Source organism: Staurois parvus, unplaced genomic scaffold (genome assembly GCF_062004578.1).
Source record: "Staurois parvus isolate SC_StPar_1 unplaced genomic scaffold, SC_StPar_1.0 ptg000068l, whole genome shotgun sequence".
Classification (NCBI taxonomy): domain Eukaryota; kingdom Metazoa; phylum Chordata; class Amphibia; order Anura; family Ranidae; genus Staurois; species Staurois parvus.
In genome coordinates this window covers 10,554,160-10,577,721 of record NW_028317864.1, presented here as the reverse complement: position 1 = coordinate 10,577,721, position 23,562 = coordinate 10,554,160, and the positions used below count along the sequence as shown (strand labels likewise).

The 23,562-nt window shown below is 44.0% G+C and overlaps 1 protein-coding gene across 1 annotated transcript in view; it reads right to left on the bottom strand.

Moving 5' to 3' along the window:
* GNL3L (G protein nucleolar 3 like) overlaps positions 1–22,643 on the bottom strand; it is a 40,163-nt gene extending 17,520 nt beyond the window's left edge. The window contains exons 1-9 of the mRNA XM_089669147.1: positions 22,560–22,643; positions 22,432–22,469; positions 17,195–17,305; positions 13,481–13,597; positions 11,152–11,235; positions 8,372–8,507; positions 6,942–7,045; positions 4,678–4,822; positions 321–408 (exon numbers count right to left, since the gene is read on the bottom strand). Of these exons, the coding sequence (XP_089525273.1) occupies positions 321–408; positions 4,678–4,822; positions 6,942–7,045; positions 8,372–8,507; positions 11,152–11,235; positions 13,481–13,597; positions 17,195–17,305; positions 22,432–22,469; positions 22,560–22,572 (836 nt within the window). The 5' untranslated portion in view covers positions 22,573–22,643. The remainder of the gene's footprint in view (positions 1–320; positions 409–4,677; positions 4,823–6,941; positions 7,046–8,371; positions 8,508–11,151; positions 11,236–13,480; positions 13,598–17,194; positions 17,306–22,431; positions 22,470–22,559) is intronic.
* Positions 22,644–23,562: the final 919 nt, after the last annotated feature.

The following is a 23,562-nucleotide window of genomic DNA, read 5'->3' as shown; positions in this document are numbered from 1 at the left end:
TTTTCATGCGAATTGACAGTGTCAAATTGCATGACAAGTCGCACCCTGTGATCGGCAATATAACCGTTCTAAATCGGTGTGACTCAGACAAAGTCAGAGTCGCACAGATTTTGAAAGTAGCTTCTGCACTACTTTTTGCGATTTCAGGTGCTACTTGAATTGAAATCTGTGAATGAAACCGCACAGATGTCTTCCAAATCCCACTGATATCCGATATTGGAATTGTGTGACTTCAAGTGAAGTCGCACGATTTCAAAGTTGGATCCAGTGTGAACCCAGGCTTACTGTTCCACACAATGTTTTGATGATACTTTACTCACTTGGTCACCCCAGGTGTAGCTCCTACATTACAGGCACGGGCCCTCTTCAAGCTGTTGATTAAACTGCTCTTTCCCACATTTGGAAAACCTGCAAAGCAAATCACAAATTGGGTTATGTCCACATGCATACAACATTATAAGTCTGTCATTTGCGTAATTTTGCCATCGATTACGGTTTAGACTTCAGTGGATGAAATCTGTACAACAGGAGCAATGTCCCATTCAAGCCTCCACACCTCCCTACTATCCACTGTACTTACCTCCGGGGATGCTTAGCTGTCAGAGCCCACACAGCCGATGCAGCGGTCCAGGAAATTGAAATCTCCACTCTGCTGTCTCTTCTCAATGCAGCGCATCCGGAACTGACCAAACCGATTGCAGTTGGTCAGTACTTGCAAAGCAAATCACTCTAATCTGTCCTGGAAGTGCTGCACACAGAAGAGGGAGGCATGTGGGGATTTCAAAGCTCTGGAACACTGCACCAGCTGTGTGGGATTTTATAGCTCAGCATTCCCAGAGGGAAGTATTTTGGGGACCAGGGGTGGGGAGGATGTACAGTGTTAGTTGATGTTTAAATGTTTTCTGTAAAGGTTAACACTTTAACTTTAAACAAAACTCCTTTAACAAAATGTTAAAACTCCCGGCCAGCCTGCACTAGGCACCCTCTGGTGCCAATATTTACCTTTAGCTCCTGAATCCTGGGCAGCACAGTGGCTAAATGGTTAGCACTTCCGCCTGGCAGTACTAGTGTCGTTGGTTTGAATCCCAGCCATGGCACCTCCTGCCTGGAGTTTGCCTGTGCCTGCGTGGGTTTTCTCCGGGTACTCCGGTTTCCTCCCACACTCCAAAGACATGCTGGTAGGTTAATTGGATCCTGTCTAAATTGGCCCTTGTATATGAATGTGAGTTAGGGACCTTAGATTGTACGCCCCTTGAGGGTTAGGGACTGATGTGAATGTATATTATATATGTAAAGCGCTGCGTAAATTGACGGCGCTATATAAGTACCTGAAATAAATAAAAATAAAAAATAAAATTCTCTCATCAATATGAAGGGCCACAGGGCCAGTCATTAATTTCTTTTCAATTTGTAGTTGGACCTGTGCACTTTAGCACCGGTGCCAGGAGAAACATAAGTGAACACATACAAAGTATTTTATTCACAAGTACAACGCCTGCACTGATTTTTTTTACACTTTTTAAAGTCCACTTTAAGTACAGAGTGAAACAAAAGGTGGATCATCCTCTATTTCCTAAATTAATGAATAATTAATTGAATTATAGCTAGATCAGTAAGGCTCGGTTCACACTTGTGCAGGTGGAAGTTGCTGCGGGACCCGCACTTCGTCCCGCAGCTGCAATCACACGCACACAAACCGCGGGACTTGCGGGCGAGTGCCATTAATCTTTATAGCACGCCACCAGCACTGGAAATCTCACCCGCACTTGAAACTGCACTGTAGTACGATTCCTGTGCAAGCTGCGATTTCTGGAAAGGTGCATGGACCTTTTCCTTGCGTTTTGCAAGGCACAGCAGCCCCTTCAAAGGAGTGAGCTGCCGTGCCCATGCAAAAGCAGCCCGCACAACACGCAAAGGTGTGATCCTAGGCTTAGACATTCTAGCTGCTTGGATTTCTGCAGTCAAGTGTACTGTTTAATCCTCAGTATTTTACAAATGAGCTCACAACACAAAGAAACTCAACATGACAAGATAATGCTGCCTTTATAAGTTCTTTTAAATGTAATTTAATGTGATCCATCTCACATGACAGACAGCTGAAAGAAGATTCATGAAGAAATAAATCAGAATTGTACCTAAACATCAACCATTGGGGGCTATTTACTAAAACTACAGCATGCAACATCTGGTGCAGCTCTGCAAAGAAACCAATCACCTTCCAGGTTTTATTGTTAACGCCTAATTGAACAAGATGGAGTTAGAAGCTGATTGGTTACCATGCATAGCTGTACCAAATTCTAAATGCTCCAGTTTTAGTAAATCTCCCCCATAGGTGGTTATTTACTAAAACTGAAGAGTGCAAAATCAGGTGCAGTTCTGCATAGAAACCAATCAGTTTCAGCCTGGGTTCACATATGTGTTGCGGTATATCGCATGTGATTCGCACAAGAACCGCACTGCATTCCTGTGCAAATCACATGTGATTTGTGTGCGGTGCGATTGAAGCCATACATTTTGTACAGCTCTAAATCGCACTGCACCCGCACCAAAAAGGTGCAGGACCCTTTTTTTGGTCCTCACTAGAATTGGATTGCATGGGTATTCACACCTATGCGATCTGATTGTGCACATCGCACCGCATTTTGCGGACCACTTTTGGGGTGTTGTTAACATACATACCCGCAGCAGTTCGCATGAACATGCTGCGATTCTGATGCAGTATGGAATTCGCATAGAAAACGCTGCAAATTCTGCACCGCATCAGTGTGAATCAGGGCTCAAGATTTTATTGCAGATGCTTAATTGAACAAGCTGGAGTTAGATGTTCCAGTTTTACAAAATCCACCCCCCAGTGTCATCCTGGCAATGTTAGAAGGTTCTAAGGATAGGTTCACATCGGTGCGGGTGATTGGCACTGCAGGACCGCACCTGTTCCCACAGCACCTGCACAGAAAAAGATGCTGGATACGTGAGGGTGCCATTAGTCCTAATGGCATGCTGTAAGCACTGGAAATCACTCCAGCACTGGGAACCGCACTGCACTTGCAATTCCCATTTGGGATGTCATTCCAGAAATAGTGCAGGGACCTTTTCCCTGCACTTCGTGAGGCACAGCAGTCCATTCAAATGAATGGGTTGCTGTGCCTGCACAACTGTAGTTCGCAGAGCTGCCTATATGTGAATCTAGGCTAAAGGCCAGTTCGCATCTCTGCTTTGTTTTGGGAACGCTTTACATGCATTTTAGGCACGTTAACATTAAACTCTATAAAACATGCATTTTGATGAAAGCATAAAAAAAAAAGGAGCTTTCAAGATTTTTTAATGCATTACACCTAACATACAGGTCTGAATGGGGCCTAAAGCTCTACTGGAGATCCAAGGACTGTGAACATTATGAAGGTCTATTGTTCCCAGCTGGCTGAGCAGAAACAAACCATCAACTTCCCAGTTCAACAGGAGTTACAAAACAAGCTCACTAGGAGCTTCTGCGCTGTTTTTTTTTATTTCCCATGATTGCCAGTTTGACACTTCTTTGCCGGAGATCATCTAGGTCAGTGGTCGGCAAGCCGCGGCTCGCGAGCCACATGCGGCTCTTTACACACTTTAATGCGGTTCTTCTGTGTGCCGGGCGCCCGCTCCCCTCCCTCCTCTCGGGCGGCCGCCCCAAAAGTCAGGACTCTGCAGCTAGCCCAGCAATGGGCAAACTATGGCCCGGCGGACCTTTTAATCCGGCCCGCGGAGCGTGGCAAGCATTGGCTGTCAGGATGTAGGCGGGGCAGCGTGACGAACTCCTCTCCTCTCACAGTCCGCCCTGAAGACCGGAACGGCGCGGGAACACGGCGAGAGGAACGCGCGGAGCAAAGGTAAGTGAATTGACACAATATGGGGAATGAATTACTATAGGGGGGATGAATTACTATATGGGGGATGAATTACTATATGGGGGATTAATTACTATGGGGGATGAATTACTATATGGGGGATTAATTACTATATGGGGGATGAATTACTATATGGGGGATGAATTACTATATGGGGGATGAATTACTATATGGGGGATGAATTACTATATGGGGGATGAATTACTATGGGGGATGAATTACTATATGGGGGATGAATTACTATATGGGGGATGAATTACTATGGGGGATGAATTACTATATGGGGGATGAATTACTATGGGGGATGAATTACTATATGGGGGATGTATTTTCAGTTTTAAAAATGTGGCTTTCAAAATAAATTTCAATCGTGGTTTTGGCGAGATTTGGCTCAGTTGAAAAAAAAGTTGCCCACCACTGATCTAGGTGAACAAACATGCAAATGTACTTGGATCGTGAGTAATTTTAACTTTATTAAACTGTTGATACTTGCTTCATTAAGCCAGTGTGGTCTCGTTTCTTTTTACAAAGTATCAAGACCGTCAGCAGCAAGCTGTGAGAGCCATCAATATCAGGATGGAATGAGGGAAAAAGAACTGAATTCTGTAACATATAGAGTATCATTCTTGGTTCCTGAAGGCCATTGGGTATTTTATAAACACTGCAGCAATGTAAACGCTCAATATAGCCCTTCAGCCCTGTGCATCAAGTCGCATACAATATGTACAGTATCCTGTTTTGATATACCATTATAGGGAACTCTTCTTTCATGTTAGTGGTTTATCAGATATTTTACCTACAACTCCTACTGTTATGGCAGTCTTAATGTCTAGGTTTCTGCAGTAGTTTCCAAGAAGTTTCATTAGGCAATCAGCACCAACACAGGCACCAGAGCTCAGCAGATCCTCAGATGCCTGGGTGACTGGCACCCTGCTCTGTTGCTGTAAAGACAAAAAAAAAGTGTTACAAGTTACATTACACATGCCACAAAACAAATGATGTCTGACGGATCATGCGACCAGGATTTCTTCCATGTGTGTTTATTTTTTCACTATCTTATTCATTTTCTCAAAGCCAGCAGAACACGAAGAACATTTATAAAAGCAACCCTTTATGCTCTATAAATGTCCATTTTTTTTTTCTTTAACCAGACGTATGACTGCAGTATGGCCATACCACTGCTTTTTAACTAACCACATAAGTCAACATTGCAGAATTGACTTGTATAAATCAAAAGTGTATGGTGGAGGGTGGGGGGTGCATACTGCAGTGTTTCTTTGGGCTGCACAAAGGAACAAAACGACTCTGCATCTGAGCAACACAAATCAAAAACACTATTTAATTTGTTTTTAAAGGATAAGTTCACCTTTGGAACATGTTACATGTTCCACCCGTTTTTAGAGTGGAACATGCAACATGTTCCCATAGCCGTAGCAGCGCCTGCAGCCCCCCTCCCTCTGACAGATAGTATGGGAAGAAGTTTCCCCGTACTATCTGTCGGATTTGAAAACAGCATGACTGTGCAGGGATCCGGCCACATGGCCTCGTTACTCATTCACAGAGTTCTGTGAATGAGTGCCTACGAGTCCCTGCAGCCTTAGCAGCTGTGTGCTTGTAGTTTTCAATGAACTACCATGGCGCTAGGGAGCACTGTGGTAGTTCACTGAAGCTTCCTGTCAGAATATCTGCTTGACCGTACATCCTGTACGGCTAGCAAATATTCTGATAGGTCTGCAGGAGACCTGCATGGCATCAGCGATCTACTGATCTCTGGTGCAATGCTTTACAGGCTCCTTTGGACAAAAATAATATATGCAAATTTTTTTACCTGCAAAAAAAATGTGCATTTATTATTTTTCTCCAAAAGGTGAACTTATCCTTTAACATTCAAAGCAAAGGCATCCATCCATCCATATCTCCATTCTTTATTTTTCTCAGAAATCATTTTGAAAAAAAACCCTAGCATTTCTGTCCGTGGCTATCTTGAGTAAGGACAGATGTTTCATGTTTCATTACTTCCTGGAATCTATCTGCCTATAGCTCAGGCATGCAGGCAGGAGGGTGTGCTTAGCTGAGAAAACCCCTTCTGAATACTCCTGGGATGTATGACATCATATGCCTATGCATGGAAACCAGAAAGTAACTGAAGAAACGTAAAAAAAAAAAAATCTAAACAAGTAAATATGTTATACCTTCCTATTTACTAATGCAAGCAGCAAAAGGATAAAATAGTCAGTGTTGACTGAGAGTATGAAGGTCTGCTTAAAATGATAATAGGTAAAGTCTGTATAAACCTCACTTAGAAGTATATAAAACAAACTCACACAGATAATATTGGTGGTATGGGCAAAGCAAACACCTCTACTGCAATGGTGGCAACAGTCGATTTTCATAAAGCAGAAAATAAATTTATGTCTCCTCTGCCATCATAGGGAAGCAATTAAATTCCACTTCACTTTTTGGATTAAAAAAAAAAAACAAAATTCCACTTCACTTTAATCACAACAGCATAAATCCACAGTTTCACAGACAATATAGGCTTTAATGAATATTGCATGCCTTTGGTCCCTGCAATATCATAGATGCCCCTAATCCAGTTATACTCAACTTCATAGCCCTCATCCCAGCGCTCTTTCATTCCTCATAACTTCTGCAAAATACCTGCCATAGGCTGGTGTAAGAACTTACAGTCAGAGATGGCATCACCCAATCCATCATGTGAAATTGTTCAGGTCCAGCAATTGGCCACTAGGCCCAAGCACTGCATCATGGGAGGAAGTCACATGACGGTAATGTGATTGTTCGGTTCTGGGGCTTAGAGCTGGTGAGGAACAGCTTCCAGCATGGACCGATGCTGCAGCAGGTAGGTAAGTATATATGTTTATTTTTTTTTATATTCCCACACTTCGCCTTTAAAGAGATCTTGTCAGTATAAAACGAAAAGATGGGGTGGCAAAGTTTCTTTTAAAAAAAGCCCTATATTTATTGGTAACAGCACCAGCTGGTATGAGCATAAAAACTGGGAACAATTTCAAAAACTTAGATACAAAGTATTATTACCAAGTTTTTATTCTGCTGCTGTGTAGAAGCCTTGAAAGCCACTGTGGGGAATTCATTCCGCAAATACTTCAGCCATTTCTCCACTATGGGTTTGGATACCAAATCTGTGACAAAGATAGAAACATCAGTTACATGTAGACATACTCAAGACTTTTCACTTTCTGCAGTATATTTGATTTAACAACGGATTTAAAATATTACTTTTTTTAATTCATAAACATCACTGTCCAAATCTGAACATGTGCTGCAAGTTGCTGTTAGTGAGCTAAGGTGAGCAGACTGGCTGAAAATAGGCAAAGAAGCATCACGTAAAAAGCTGGACATTGGCTCTGTACCAAGAATGAAACTTTAGTGAATACTGGAAAAATAATTTTATAACCAAATGGAATTTATAGCCAAAATGGCACATCAGAAATAAGGGAAAAGTCCACTTTATAGCGGACCTGAACTCAAAAAGTAAAATTTCCCATGTTATGTAACACATCTAAAATTGTAAATTGTGCTTAAAGGAGAAGTATGGACTTGGAAAAAAATATACATAACTACCTCCACGCTGCAGCATCGCTGTAATGCTGCAGTTGTCCCTCACTGACTCTAAGCCTAAGAACTGAGTGATCACATGAACGCTGATCATTCAGTTCTGAGCGGAGAGCAGTGACTGTCAGTCACCACTCTCTGGTCTGCCCCTCCAGCGCTCACTGGAGCTGGGAAGGGGGAGAGTAGAGCTTGCTTCGGCTCTCAGCCCTCAGCCGTACCGAGAGATGGAGCCAGCTGTCAGTCAGGCAACTGGGTGGATCCCAAAAATATGGTCCGGATCCTTTCAGAGCCTGGAACAGCTCTGTGACATCAGCTGACAGAGGACATTAACCTGCTGTTGGCTGAATCTGGATTTCTCACTCTATCAAGCTTGCCATGTAAACTTTTTACATTTGATCAATCAATTGGTTAGTGTAATGTTTACTATCTTTACTCACTCCAAACACTCCACACAGTTACTCTGCCCACTCCATAAAGTTACTCTGCCCAGTCCACCCTTTTCACAGTTACTCCAGCCACTCTAACCACACAACAGTTACTCCAGCCACTCCACCCAGTTACTCCGCCAAATCCAGTTGTAGACTACTAGTGGAGGCAAGAACACTTCACACAATTTCCCCAGAAATTGCAGCTTTTCTAGTTAATATTCAAATCCGTCTTGTATTGAACTGTATTGTTACTGTATTGTCTCCCATTATATTGTAAAGCGCTGAGCAAACTGTTGGCGCTATATAAATCTTGTATAATAATAATATTGTAAAAACAAACATTTGTAAATAATGTTCACATCAGATTTTTCATGCCCTGTTGTGTTCTTTATACTACAATACCAAAATTGAACTCTTCTACAGTCTTGTGGTCGTTCTATAGGTAATAATGAGTCTGGCTAATACCTATTTTATTAAGAACCAGAACCAGCTTCTTATTTGCTCCACTCTGTACCACAGCTTGTTCTACCTGAGGGCATCGGCAGCCCAAAGGATCCCTGGCATCCAACACTTCCAGGATAACATCAGCAGCCTCAACCACCTACAAGACAAGAGACCAGAGGATATTGTTTCAAAAGAGACCATGGAAACCTGAAAGTAGAGAAAATGAATAGGGTTTCTTATTTATCCTAATAGCTTTTAGGGAAGTGTAAGGACTCCAGGATAGGGGTTATATGGTCACTTGTACCAGACCTAGTCAGGATTTTGGCTGTAGAATTTTGTACATATTGTAATCGATTAATAGTGGATTTAGAGACACCAGCAAGTAGAGCATTGCAGCAGTCAAGTTAGGAGAACCCAAACGTATGGAACAGCTTTTCAGCTACAGTGTATGATAACATAGGATGCAGCCGAGCAATGATTCTCAAGTGGAGAAAAGATGTTCGGACAACATTTTGTACATGTGGATCAAAGGCTAAACTAGCAGCAAATATAACCCCTAGATTCAATTTAGGCTAAAGATTAACTACAGTGCCATCTATAGATAGGGTATCGGGACTGGCCTTACATAATTGATAGGGGGTGCCAATAGGCATGACTTCAGTCTTGTCACAGCTTAATCAAAGGAAATTGTGGGCCACCCAAGTTTTTGTATCACAAATACAGTTAGAGCCTAATAGGCCAAAAAGCAGAGGTATTACCGCTCAGGCAAACAATCCAGAACGTGCAAGTGCACGAAACATGTCGGGAAGCTGCCCTCAGTGACATCACACCACGTGGCTCTCTGAATGGCCGGCGGCCATATTTGTTACTGTATGCTATTTAAATGTGAGTTAATTTACTTTTATCATTACTAAACTTTGATCATAATAAAGCCTACTGCACTATGGAAAATCTCTCTGCTTGGGCTCAGGAGACCCCTGACGTTTTCATACGGCGAGTGCTGGCTCCCCCTGATGTTTTTTTGAGTGTACTCCTGCTCCCTGGAAGCCCTGATGGTGCGCTGTAGATCCTGCTGATGCCCACCAGATGACCTGGCGCTCTAGACGTTTAGATGCGGATGACCAGGAGTTGGTTTTAATTACTCAAATGCGCATTCTCATGCACTATCTGGTTAGTGCAATCTACATCTGTTCATTTTATCCCCAATATCACGGATGTTCACTGACCATTATTGATTGATTGTCACCTCGCCACATGCACTTTGATACCCTTATTGTGACTTTTCCATCTATCTGTACAATGCAATTTTATGCTTTGGAGTGATTTTCAACTTAATCATACAGGCTACTCCTCATTTGTGAATCTCTCTTTTTTTGAATATCTATATTATACTGAGAGAAGTTGACATTAGTCCCATATGGGTTTTAACCACCATTACTTCTAGTGCAGCATGTTGATTTTATAAATCCAGAACAAACCAAGGCAGGTGCAGACTCTGGCTCGCCACCACACGTGATGCAATAGGAAGAAGGGTTAGCCACACCTCGGAGGATTGATGAATTATAGCAAATATTTATTGATCCATAGCACCAGGGGCATCCCTAGGGTTGGTGTCACCTGGTGCGATAACACTTGGTGACACCCCTTCCGACGATCTCTGCAGGATGGTTCGGATCTGCGGACTGAGCATAATGGATCGGAGTCCGATCCATTATGCTCCCCAATCCGCAGATCCGATCCATCCTGTGTGGATCGTCAGCATGCAACCTATACGGGGTTACACCGGTCCCGCTCCACGAAAAAGTAAGTTGTAAAGAAAGCCGATGATCCCCGCAGGATGGATCGGATCCATCCTGCGGGGATCGTCGGCTTGCTTTACAACTTACCTTTTCGTGCAGCGGGTCCGGTGTCACCCCGTGTGGTAGGTGTCACCCGGTGCGGCGTGTACCCCCCTCACCTGCCTCGGGACGCCACAGCATAGGACACATAGAACACTAGGACTTGTGTACAGAACTTGTTAACACTTTTCACACAATCTCGTGCTTAATCATAACCAATTGGTTATGGTCAATCCTCCCGCATGCGGCTAACCCTTCTTCCTAGAGCCTAATAGGCTCCAGAACTAGACCTAGTGCACTGAGTAATTAGCACTCAGTAACAGGACTGGTCAGGGAGACGCCTTTCCCTTTTCTGTAATACTAAATTGTGTGCGGACACTGAAGGGTATGGTTGTTATTCAGCCATGGCTATACGAAGAACTAGAGTGGGATGACAGCAAACAGCACTTTAACTTAGAGAAAGAGGTCATGTAAAGCATTTCCAAGCAAATCAGTTACAATCATACCATGTGGGGGCAAAGGACTACAAGAAGATAAAAGACTTAAATGTTTAACCCCTTCCCACCCAGCCCTGGTGTGCCTTTAACAAAGTTGGGGGACAGAAAGGCTCGCCCGATCATGTGACCATTGTGACTGGCAGTCACAGTGGTCACATTATCGGGAATTGGTCCCACCAGCTCCTGATCATTAGTATGGACAGGGAGATGTCTTTTGAGCATGGGCATGCACTCAGCACAGAAAGCTCTGCTGGATGCATATGTGCGGTGCAGTGGCGTTAAAGGCCAACCTCTTTTCCGTAGCACATATGCGTTACTTGGTCAGCACAGGTAAATTGGACTTTAAAATGTCAACATGTATTGCTATCTTGGAAAATGTAGATTGGTCTTCAATTGAACAATCAAAACATCAGCATGCACTGTGAGTTGCAGGATCCAACACGTATTACAGAATGTTGGTGCTGACCTTTTTAAATTCACGATAATAAGCTTTCCTGGAATTTTCATTCTCCAGCTGCTCATGTTTCTCCAAGCTCCTCAGATCAGCTTCCTGCACACACAGAAATATGACATTATCACTCTGCAACTGAATATTGAACAAACACAGATTACATGGACTCAGGAACATCACTATGTTTCATATAAATTGAATGGGAAAACATTACTAATGCAAAGAGTTACCTAGTGTTATCCTTATGCACTAGATTGCCTTGTTTGCTATATTCATATTGATGCCCTCACCTTTGTAAGGACTACAAGCCTGGCCAGTATGGACACGACATCACTCTCTGTCTGAGCCCACTGCAGCCTATACCCTACAACAGGGGTAGGCAAAATCTCAGCCCTCCAGCTATAAGTCCCATCATGCCTTTGCCTCAGGGAGTCATGCTCGTGGCTGTCAAAGTCTTGCAATGCCTCATGGGATTTGTAGTTCCACACAAGCTTGAGGGCCAAGCTTTACCTACTCCTGCTATAACATGCTCTATACAAACAGGAAGCACACTTTGGTCATATAAAAAAAAACCTCATAAATAATATATAATTCAAAAAGGTTTTAATCATTAAACAATTGAAATAAAAACATACCTACACACTGAACCTATGCCCCACTGATTACTAATAAAATCCCATCACTAATTCACAAATAGAGCCTTAAAGCGGAGTTCCACTCTCGCTGACAAAAACTGTAGCTGCTGATTTTTAAAAAACAACCACTTACCTGTCCCTCGGTCCCGTGGTGCGTCCCCCACAGCCCGTTTCACCGGCTGTCCTGTACTTAGTTTGGGCACCCGGCTGTGATAGCTTGCGGCTTCACAGCCGGGTACCCAATGCACATGCACGAGTAGCGCTGCGCTTCATGAATGGTCCTGTAGTCTTCTGGGACTTGTCACATGTCTCAAAAGACTACAGGGAGGGAAGCAGGGAGCGAGGACACCTTCCGCTTTCGATCGCCTAGGCGATCGGACCGGAAATGGGAGCGGGTACCTGTCAAATTCGGGTACCCGCTTCCCTCCCCGCCCCCCAAAGGTGCCAATCCTTAATGGGAAGCAGGCCTTAAAGCGGAACTTCCCCTTTTGGGTGGAGCTCTGCTTTAAAGTGATATGAAAGGCAATTAAAAAAACAAACGTAATAATCACCAGCTCTGTGCAGTGATTTTGCACAGAGCAACCCCAATTGTCCTCTTCTCAGGTCCCCCGCCGTTGCTCCTGACCCCTCTCTCCTGCCAAGTGCCCCCGCAGACAGCAACTTGCTATGGGGGTACCCAAGCAGGCTTGCTCCCGAGCCGCTGCTCTGCGTAGCCATTCACACACAGAGCCGTAGCTCAGCCCCACCCTCCTCTCTCTCGTCGTTGGTTCACTGTGATTGACAGCAGCGGGAGCCAAAGGCTTCCACTGCTGTCTCAGTCAATAAGGAGGGAGAGTTCTCGGAGAGCTGAGGCTTTTGTGCCCATTGTGATGGAGCTCAGGTACGTATTTTGGGGGCTGGGGTGGGTGCTGCACACAGAAGATTGTTTACCTTCATACATGGAATGCATGAAGGTAAAAACCTTGAGCCTTTACAACAACTTTAAGGAATCAGGAAAGTCTCACCTGGAGTGGACCCAAGTCTTTGCTGTAATCTGAATTCAAGGGTAAAAAATAGCAGTACATTCATGCAATGTATGCACATCTTGTTGATGTCTCCTTAATCACTTGCAGTCCACTGCTACTGCCCGTGGTGGTTCCCCGGCTCTCCTGTTCCTCCGGGAAGCCCAGGACCTCAGTAAACGGTTCAAGATAGCAAAGCTACAGAGGAGACTGAGGAACATCCATTCCCTGATCTCCTCTGTAACTAATGAGCCTGAAAGCAACAAAGATTTTGTCACTTCAGGTTTGAGAACTATCATAATCTGTGCTTAATTAGCTGCACTGGAGGAAAACATTGGAGTCGAATAGATCCCTGATGTCTCCATAAAGAGGACCTGTAACCTGCTCATGCTATCATATAGAGGTCTTGTTAGATCCCTTGTGATAGCAATAAAGTGAAATGAAAAAAAAAAGTGTGAAAAAAATTCATTTTAAGGAATAAAATGAAAATAATAAAAAAAAACCCACATTAAAGCAACCTGCCCACAAAAGCCCCCACCCTTTGCACACACAGATGCAAATGCAAAAGCACGTGTTGACCAAACAACAACCATTATAGTTCCCTTTATAAAGCATCCATGCAGTATGGATCACACTTTTAAAATCATGTGGTCACCAAGGACCAGAAAAGCGATAATAGATCAAGCATCCTGGTTTTCAAAGAACCACCTTCTGTTCAAACTCCCGTTGCCGCCTCAGCACATCTTTCTGGAAGGTGTCCAAGCTTCTCCTCTTTGCCATCTCTTTCTGTCTGGCAGCCTTTTGCTTGGCCCTCATCTCTTCCACCTGCAAAAAAGGTAAGTCGTTAGTCAGCAAATGTATTTCTTCATTAGGTACAGACCGTTTGCATCCAACTCTAATGAACTACGAGTCCCAAAGCACCTTGCAAATCAAAGCCTTTTGCCAAGTGCTGCAAAATGAAACCTAAAAATATCCACATACCTAAAGCTGAGCTCCAGGGAGATATAAAAACAGAATTTATTCAATTTAAATATTTATTAGAATTAATTTTTCCATACAGTGAGATAAAGTACCTGAAACTTTCTTGGTATCAGCCTTCTGGAAACCAATGCAGAGTAGCACACAGATTAAGAGAGGCAGGAGCACTGTACGCCAGTTAAGTTCTACTGCATTGCACAGTTTAATCCATCTAACAATGCAAGCTACATGGAAAAACAGCAGAGTGATGGATCTCACTCTTGTGCTAATGTGTCAGGAGGATAGAGCAGAGTGATGATGTTACCAGTGTGCTGCTGTTCTAGAAGGACAGAGCAGAGTAATTATTCCACCAGTGTGTTACTGCTCCAGGAGGACAGAGCAGAGTGACAATTTCAACAGTATACTATTGCTCTTTAAAGTGGAGTTCCAGTTGAATTAAAAAAAATAAAATAAAGTCAGCAGCTACAAAAACTGTAGCTACTGACTTTTAAAATACAGACACTTACCTATCCCTCGGTCCAGCGGGGTCCTCACCATGGCTGGTTTCATCAGCTCTATTCTCTCCCCGGTGCTGTCATATTCAGTGTGGGGGCCCGGCTGTGACAGCTTGCGGCTACACAGCCAGGTGCCCACTGTGCAAGCGCTGGGCTTTGTGAATGGTCCCATAGTCTTCGTGTCCCAAAAGACTATGGGGAGGGAGGGGGAGGACAACTTCCGTCTCCGATCACCTTCGGCGATCACACCGGAAGTGGGAGTGGGTACCTGGAAAATTCGAGTACCCACTCCCAAAGGTGCCAATCCTTAAGGGGGAGCAGGGGACAAAGCCTTAAAGCGGAACTTCCCTTTTGGGTGGAAGTCCGCCTTAAGGACAGAAGAGAGTGAAGATTTCACCACTGTGCTACTGCACCTTAAATATGAATTCTAGGCATGGCCTATTTTTTCATTGTTACATTGGTCCAGTTTGGACCAATGTAACTAACTTATACCATGCCTGGCCAATGCCCTTGGAAACTGGGCATCATTGAAGTAAAACACCGATACTCCACTTGCTTCTCCCATGCTGAGCAGCCAGCCTGATGCATTGTTAAAGGATAAGTCCACCTTTTACTAAAAAATAATAAAATGCACATTTGTTTCCAGGTAAAAAATTTGCATTTATTATTTTTTGTTGCAGAAGCCAGTAAACCATTGCACCAGCGATCAGCAGATCACTGGCGCAATGCAGGTCTCCCACAGACCTGTCAGTATATCTGATATAATAAGGTGCAGCGCTAAAATAAAAACAATATAATGCAATCAATAATGAAATTATCCAAAATAATCTTGGTGGTATATAAAATGCAGATAGTGCCAATGTAAGTGTTGAAACAATCAGCGCAGGTAAATCAATAAAGTGACAACAGGGCAACTGCACATTACTAAACACAGGTAAATCAATAAAGTGACAACAGTGCAAATGCACATCCAAAAAAAGCAAAAATGGTGCTTAAAAGTGACAAAGTCTGTATATCAATGTATAAATTAACGTGAAGTTTCAGAAAGAGTGATCCTCTGTGTATCTTCTGGTGTTGCGTTTCTGGGGGGGGGGGAGTTTTGGTCGCTGTGGGGATCCGTAGATGTGACGTGAGCGTGCGTGTACGGAAAGAGCAGCGGGAAAACACAGAGCGGGCGGCTGTCACAGTGGGGTTTATTTACTAAAGCTAGAGAGTCCAAAATCAGACTCCCTTCTGCATAGAAACCAATCAGCTTCCAGGTTTCATTGCCAAAGCTTCATTGAACAAGCTGAGGTTAGAAGCTGATTGGTTTCTATGCAGAAGGGAGTCTGATTTTGGACTCTCCAGCTTTAGTAAATAAACCCCAGTGTGTCCAGCATTATCACACTATTCTGGCATCCTTTCTTGCGGCTCTCGTTGAGCCGTACCACCCACAGAGCCCATTGTGAAAGGAGGTGAGTGGTGCTACATCCCATTGATGACCCAGAGGGGAGTCCATACCAGGATAGAGGTGTCCATAAGAGGATCCAGCTGGCCCACTGAGATACAATTATTCTCAAATGCATGATGGAATTATGCATCTGGTGAGTGCGTAATTCTATTATTTCATCACTAGAAGATACACAGAGGATCACTCTTTCTGAAACTTCACGTTAATTTATACATTGATATACAGACTGTCACTTTTAAGCACCATTTTGCTTTTTTTGGATGTGCATTTGCACTGTCGTCACTTTATTGATTTACCTGTGTTTAGTAATGTGCAGTTGCCCTGTTGTCACTTTGTTGATTCACCTGCGCTGATTGATTCATCACTTACATTGGCACTATATGCACTTTATATACCACCAAGATTATTTTGGATAATTTCATTATTGATTGCATTATATTGTTTTTATTTTAGTGCTGCACCTTATTATATCAGTTGATCTCAGAAGGTTATTGGTGCTTTTCGGTGTTACAGAAGTCACCCTTAGCGCTCACTTATATGCCTTTTATCCTTCCTGCCAGTATATCCTGTACGGGCAAGCAGATATACTGACAGGAAGAATGAATGAAATACCACGGTGCTCCACATCGGAGAAGTAGTTTATGGAGAGCTACAAGCCGACAGCCGCTGAGGTTGTCGGGACTTGTATTTTCTCATTCACAGAATTCTGTGGATGAGTGACGCGACAGGGTAGGCGGAACCCAGCACAGTCTCATTTTTAAAAATTTTGACAGCTAGTGTGAGAAGATCCCCCGCTAGCTGTCAAAGCGGGAGACCAGGGGCCAGTCTATTCATAACATGATACACCCTGAATATGGGTGAACATGTTATGAAAGGTGAACCTATCCTTTAATACTGGAGGTCAACTGCTTGGCACGGACTGCAGAGAATGCATCTATTTAGAGAATGCAAAGCAAAGTGTTCTCTGATTGGACATCTCAAAGAATTATTTCATACAAGTATTGTACATTCAGATAACATTTTTCATTCATTTAAAAAAAAAAAGTTTTCTCTAAATGGTCTCGCTGATCGGCTGACCTCCTGTGTTCACAAAGCAACAGGCCTGCCTCTCAGCAGGAGACTCGAAAGCTAGTAGATTCTTGCTACAGCTAGAAAAGTTTTGCCGTGCCAATGAAGCCTTAAGCCGGCCATACATGGATTGACAGTCGTCCGGTTCAGCAGGGACCACTCGAATTTCGATCCATGCATAAGCACCCTGGTTGTACACAGGTCAATGTATCAAATGACTTGCGTATAACCAGCCTGTTTTTTTCCTGGAGGCTCCCCGTTGGCAGAACACAATAGTGTTGCGGGAAGGATTTCCCCATCAACACCTATTGCATTGATGGGGGAATCCAGCAATGTTCTTTCATTCAACTCATGGAAGAAGGTAAGAAAATTGCATAATCTATGGCCTGCTTTAGACTTGGCATATCAGGAATAGCTGTGTTTCCCTCTCACCCTTTTTTTCTTCTGCTCGGCCTCTCTTTTAGCCTGTTCCTTGAAGTGAGTTAGGTTAGGTATTCCAGGATCTTTCTTGACATTTTTCCCGGGATTCTGCAGATGGTTTCCCTGGTGGACAAAAAAAGACAGTGATCCGCTCAATTCTGGGATGTTATTGGAAATAATCTGCTGAATAGTCAGAAAGCATATTAATGTATGATGCCCTGATTTGTTAGAGCTGTAAACTACACATAAGAGCTAGCCTAAATCCAGCAATTTTTTTTTTATAGTTGTGGATAAAAAAATTAAAGGAACACTAAACTCTAGTTTAAAAAAGGAAGTTTCTATTCCATAGTTAGTCTGGCTGAAAGAAGACAAAAGTCCATCCAGTTCAACCATTAAAAGAAAAAAAAAAGTTATAATCCTACACTCACAGTTGATCCAGAGGAAGGCAAGAAAACCCAGAAAAAAATGATCCAATTTGCTCCTGTAGGGAAAAAAAATACCTTCCTGATCCCGAGAGGCAATCGGATATTCCCAGGATCAACTTTACCTATAAATATTAGTATCCAGTTATATTCTGTGTATCTAAGAAAGAATCCAGGCCTTTTTTGAAGCAATGCATTGAGTTGGCCAGAACCAACTCTTGAGGGAGTCTATTCCACATTTTCACAGCTCTCACTGTGAAGAAACCTTTCCGTGTTTGGAGATTAAATTTCTTTTCCTCCAGGCATAAAAAGTGCCCCCTTGTCCTCTGTGATGACCTCAGTTTGAATAGCTCTACACCGAGTTTGCACCTTCCTGGGGGGATATCTCAAGCTGGTTCGGACTTGTGTCCAAACATGCCTGCGCTCATCCCTGGTACTTGCGCTCTCTTGCTTGCTCCAAGATGGACTATGGGATGTTTAGTGTATATACAGCAGTACACATGACTGCAACCAATGTGCTTTGCTCATGTGGAAGTTGAGGGGGGAAGGAATTGACTTGGGAGCTCAAAGAGGATGTTACAAGGGGTCTCCTGCTGGCAATCCTGGCTTCTCCTCCTTGCTGAGTGCCCCCATAGCAAGCTGCTTGCTATGGAGGCAGCAAATGGCTCCTGCTGCTATCAATCTGCCTAGTGAGGGGGGGAGACAGCGGCAAGAGCCGCTGCTGTCATGCACATCCCTGGATAAGTATGAGGGGGGGCTGGGGGGATCCTGCAGTATAGGAGAATTTTTACCCTAATGCATTGAATAGTTTTAGCGCTTTGAGGCTTTAGATCCACTTTAAGGGCCAGTTCACACCATATGCAGTCCAATGCGGTTTTTTTCTGCATCAAAAGCGCATGGCTAGTAGGTTACATGGTTTCCAACGGCATAGTTCACACCAGTGCGGTCAGTTCTAGTGTGTACCAGTTCCAGAAAAAAAAAAAGTAGAACATGCTGCATTTTTTCTGCACTGAACTGTACTGGAACGCAGTAAAACGTATCAGAAACATACCGGAATGCACCAAAAATCCACTGGAGCGCACATGTCCTTATTTAACCACTTGCCTACCGAGCACTTTTACCCCCCTCATGCCCAGGCCAATTTTCAGCTTTCAGCGCTCTCACACTTTGCATGACGATTGCACGGTCATGCAACATTGTACCCATATGAAATTTCTATCATTTTTTTCACACAGATAGAGTTTTCTTTTGGTGGTGTTTAATCACCACTGGGCATTTTATTTTTTGCACTATAAATAAAAAAAGAGCAAAACATTTTTTTAAAAAATACGTTTTTCTTTGCTCCTATTATAAAATTTTGCCAACAGATAATTTTTCTCCTTCACTGATGTGCATTGATGAGGCTGCACTGATAGGCAGCACTGATGGGCACTGATGAGGTGGCACGGATAGGCAGCACTGATAGGCTGCACTGATGAGGTGGCACTGGTGGGCATTGATGAGGAGGCACTGACTGATGCCAAGGACTTGCAGCACTGATGGGTGCAACTGCTGGTCGGCTCTGCTGGGCACTGATGGGTGGTACTGCTGGGAGGCATTGATAGGCACTGGTGTGAGGCACTGCTGGGCGGCAATGCTGGGCACTGATCATCAGTACCAATCTGCTCTGTGACAACTGCCGGTTATCGGCAGTACTTTGCTCACTCTGTTACAATGTGAGGAAAGCGCAGCCAATAACCGGCAACTGTATTTAATCGGTGATCTGCTGTGTCATTGGACACAGCTGATCACGTGGTAAAAGGCTGCTGTGATTGGTCGTAGGACACAGAAATCATGGAGATCGCCAGGTGCGTGTCGCTGGGGGGAGGTGTTCTGGGAGGAGTCATATGACGCCCTCCCAGAACTAGACTACTGCGCTGCAGCCGTCATTTGGCTATAGCGCAGTTGGAAAGTTGTTAAACAATAAGTTCACCTTTTTGGCAAAGATAATAAATGCACATTTTTTTGCAGGTAAAAAAAATGCATTTATCATTTTTGTCTGCAGGAGCCTGGAAAGCATTACACCAGTGATCAGTAGATTGCTGATGCCATGCAGGTCTCCTGCAGACCTGTCAGAATATCTGCTTGCCATGGTAGTTCATTGAAAACTACAAGCCGACAACCGCTAAGGACTTGTAGGCACTCATTCACAGAACTCCGTGAGTGATCCGTGAACGAGTGACGCAGCCGTGTGGACGGAGCCCAGCACGGCCGCGCTGTTTTCAAATCTGACAGATAGTGTGGGGAAACTTCTCCCTGTATTATCTGTCAGGGGGAGGGGCGGTGGTGGGTGGCGGCTTCGGCTATGGGAATGTGTTACATGTTCCACCCTAAAACCATGTAACATGTTCCCAAAGGTGAACTTATCCTTTAAGTTGAAGAAAAAAAGAGGGGGAAACAAAATTAACTGGAACGCATCAAAAACGTACTGGAATGTGTCAAAAACACGCATACAGCAACGCATCTGGAACACATCTAGACTGCATTTCTATGGTGTGAACCGGTCCTAAAGTAATTTGAACTCTTATGATCTGGGTCTGGTGCTCCTCCTGTGTTGGTTTATGCTTTAAAGTAGAACTAAAGGCATAGCTTTTTTTTCCCATTTTGGACAGAGTTAGGGAGGGTTATGACCCGTCAGGTTTTTGTCATTTGTTTTTCATTGGGGAGATTTCCCTTCACTTCCTGTCCCATAGCCAAAACAGAAAGTGAGAGGAAATCCCTATAAAGTGAAAGAATGCCTGGTTGTCACCAGAACTAGTGTCCCCAATTGAAGATTTGCCTCTACTCCTGTTCTGGGGACGCCATTTTTTTCTGATAACAGTAAACAGGACAAATAGAGAGGACAACCCTTCCACCTGGGGCACAGACAGCAATATAAACTTGACAGGGGTTCAATCCAGTCTAAAGAAAAAAAAATGTAAAAATATTTTATATATATATTTGTAAATGTTTGATTCTATCTTTTCATGTGACAACACTGAAGAAATGACACTTTGCTACAATGTGACGTAGACAGTGTACAGTTTGTATGACATGTATATTTGCTGTCCCCTCAAAATAACACACAGCCATTAATTTCTAAACCGCTGGCAACAAAAGTGAGTCCACCCCTAAGTGAAAATTGGGCCCAATTAGCCATTTTCCCTCCCAGTGTCTCGCTGGTGTTAAAAGGTCTCAGGTGTGAATGGGGAGCGGGTGGGTTACATTTGGTGTTATCCCTCTCACACTGGTCACTGGAAGTTCAACATTGCACCTCATGGCAAAGAACTCTCTGAGGATCTGAAAAAAAGTATTGTTACTCTACATAAAGATGGCCTAGGCTATAAGAAGATTGCCAAGACCCTGAAACTGAGCTGCAGCACGGTGGCCAAGACCATACAGCGGTTTAACAGGACAGGTTCCACTCAGAACAGGCCTCGCCATGGTCCACCAAAGCAGTTGAGTGCACGTGCTCAGCATCATATCCAGAGGTTGTCTTTGGGAAATAGACGTACAAGTGCTGCCAGCATTGCTGTAGAGGATGAAGGGGTGGGGGGGTCAGCCTGTCAGTGCTCAGACCATACGCCGCACACTGCATCAAATTGGTCTGCATGGATGTCATCCCAGAAAGAAGCCTCTTCTAAAGATGATGCACAAGAGAAAGCCCGCTGAAGACAAGCAGACTAAGGACATGGATTACTGGAACCACGTCCTGTGGTCTGATGACACCAAGATCAACTGATTTGATTCAGATGGTATCAAGCGTGTGTGGCGGCAACCAGGTGAGGAGTACAAAGACAAGTGTATCTTGCCTACAGTCCAGCATGATGGTGGGAGTGGCATGGTCTGGGGCTGAATGAGTGCTGCCAGAACTGGAGAGCTACAGATCATTGAGGGAACCATGAAAGCCAACATGTACTGTGACATACTGAAGCAAAGCATGATCCCTCCCTTCATGGACTGGACCACAGGGCAGTATTCCAACATGAGAACGACCCCAAACACACCTCCAAGACCACCACTGCCTTGCTAAAGAAGCTGAGGGTAAAGGTGATGGACTGGCCAAGCATGTCTCCAGACCTGAACCCTATTGACCATCTGTGGGGCATCCTCAGACGGAAGGTGGAGGAGCGCAAGGTCTCTAACATCCGCCAGCTCCGTGATGACGTCATGGAGGAAAGGAAGAGGACTCCAGTGGCATCCTGTGAAGCTCTGGTGACCTCCATGCCCAAGAGGGTTAAGGCAGTGCTGGAAAATAATGGCGGCCACACAAAATATTGACACTTTGGGCCCAATTTGGACCTTGTCACTTAGGGGTGGACTCACTTTTGTTGCCAGCGGTTTAGACATTAATGGCTGTGTGTTGAGCTATTTTGAGGGGACAGCAAATTTACATGTTATACAAGCTGTACACTGACGTGACATTGTAGCAAAGTGTAATTTCTTCAATGTTGTCACATGAAAAGAGAGAATATTTACAAAAATGAGACCTAGCCTAACCAGAATGTGTTCTGTATAAATAAAGATTGAGGTCTGTTCAATGTATTATTTTGGGTAACCATAGTAGACTTACATTATAACTACCAGACATGGTATGAGGGGTTCCTGCTGTACACATACAACATACACTTTAGGTCTCACAACACAGCTCTCCATAGAGCCACATGGAGCCGCACAGCATGCTGGGAATTGTAGTCGTCTCTGAGCTCCAGCCCATTTACTTCAACAGCGCTGCGGACTCCATTTCCCACCATGCCTCGCTCTGCCCACACATGGCCCCCGTCCATGCTCTCGGTTCTCCGCCAGTACCTGAGGTTTCCCGGCTCCCTTCCCGGGTCTTCGGTTTTCTGTGGAGGGAAGGGGGGAAAACACACATTGTTAGTGAACGGCAGTCAACAACAGAAGTATAAAAAACCGAGAATTTGATAGAGACTTACTGCGCCGCGACATGATGGCTGGAGAGCCGTAAAGGGAAAAGTCGTAAGTTAAGGAAGAAACATGGGCTGCTCTAGAGAGGCGGGGTTTCTGTGAGGGAAGAACGACGGCCGTAAAGAAAGTAATATCTGTATTTGCCAGCCGGTGTCATGAGGTGACTTATTTATCTAAAGACAAACTTTTTATTTTTAATTATTGTCTTTAATTCATTTTCCAGTCATGACTACAGAAAAAGTAAAACTCCTGTTGTGGTTTTTTTTTTCCTTTTTTTGAAGCGTCCCAATGGGGAGATTTCCGTTTGCTTCCTTTTACACAACAGGAAGTCGGAGGAAATTTCTGGAAAATGAAGATTCCGCTTAGAAAGTTGTCAGATTTCTGCACACTTCCTGTTCCTTTGACGACTTCCGTTTGCATTTCTTATCACTTTACACCCTGGTGACAACAGTTGCTAAGACAAACGGGGCGTGGTCACTAATAAAAACCAAAAGGGGGTCTAATCCCTTTCTGAGCTTTAATCCTTTCACTTTTTTTTTGCACATATGATAAAATGCACATTTTAGGCCTGAAGATTAGTTAACCGCTTGTTGATCATGTTCTAGCCGAATGACAGTTACAGCGCGGTTCTCCAGTTCTGGGAGGACGTCATATGACATCCTCCCATAACAGTGCGCACTCTGTGTGATCACTGTGTCCTTTGGATGCAGATGATCACATGACACGGTAAAGGGCCAATCACAGGGCCTTTTACCACGTGGTCAGCTGTGTCCAATTACAGCTGATTGTGATGTAACACAGTTGCCGGTTATTAGCAGCACTTTCCTCAACTGTCACAGCGAGGTAAGTACCAGCAAGTGTGAAAGGAGACTTCTACATTGATTATCAGCGCAGCCCCAAAAGTGCCCAGAAATGCTGCCCATGTGTGCCCATCAGTGCCACCTGTCAGTGCCCTTTAGTTCTGCTTATTAGTGCCTATCAGTGCAGGCTCATCAATGCCCATCAGTGCCG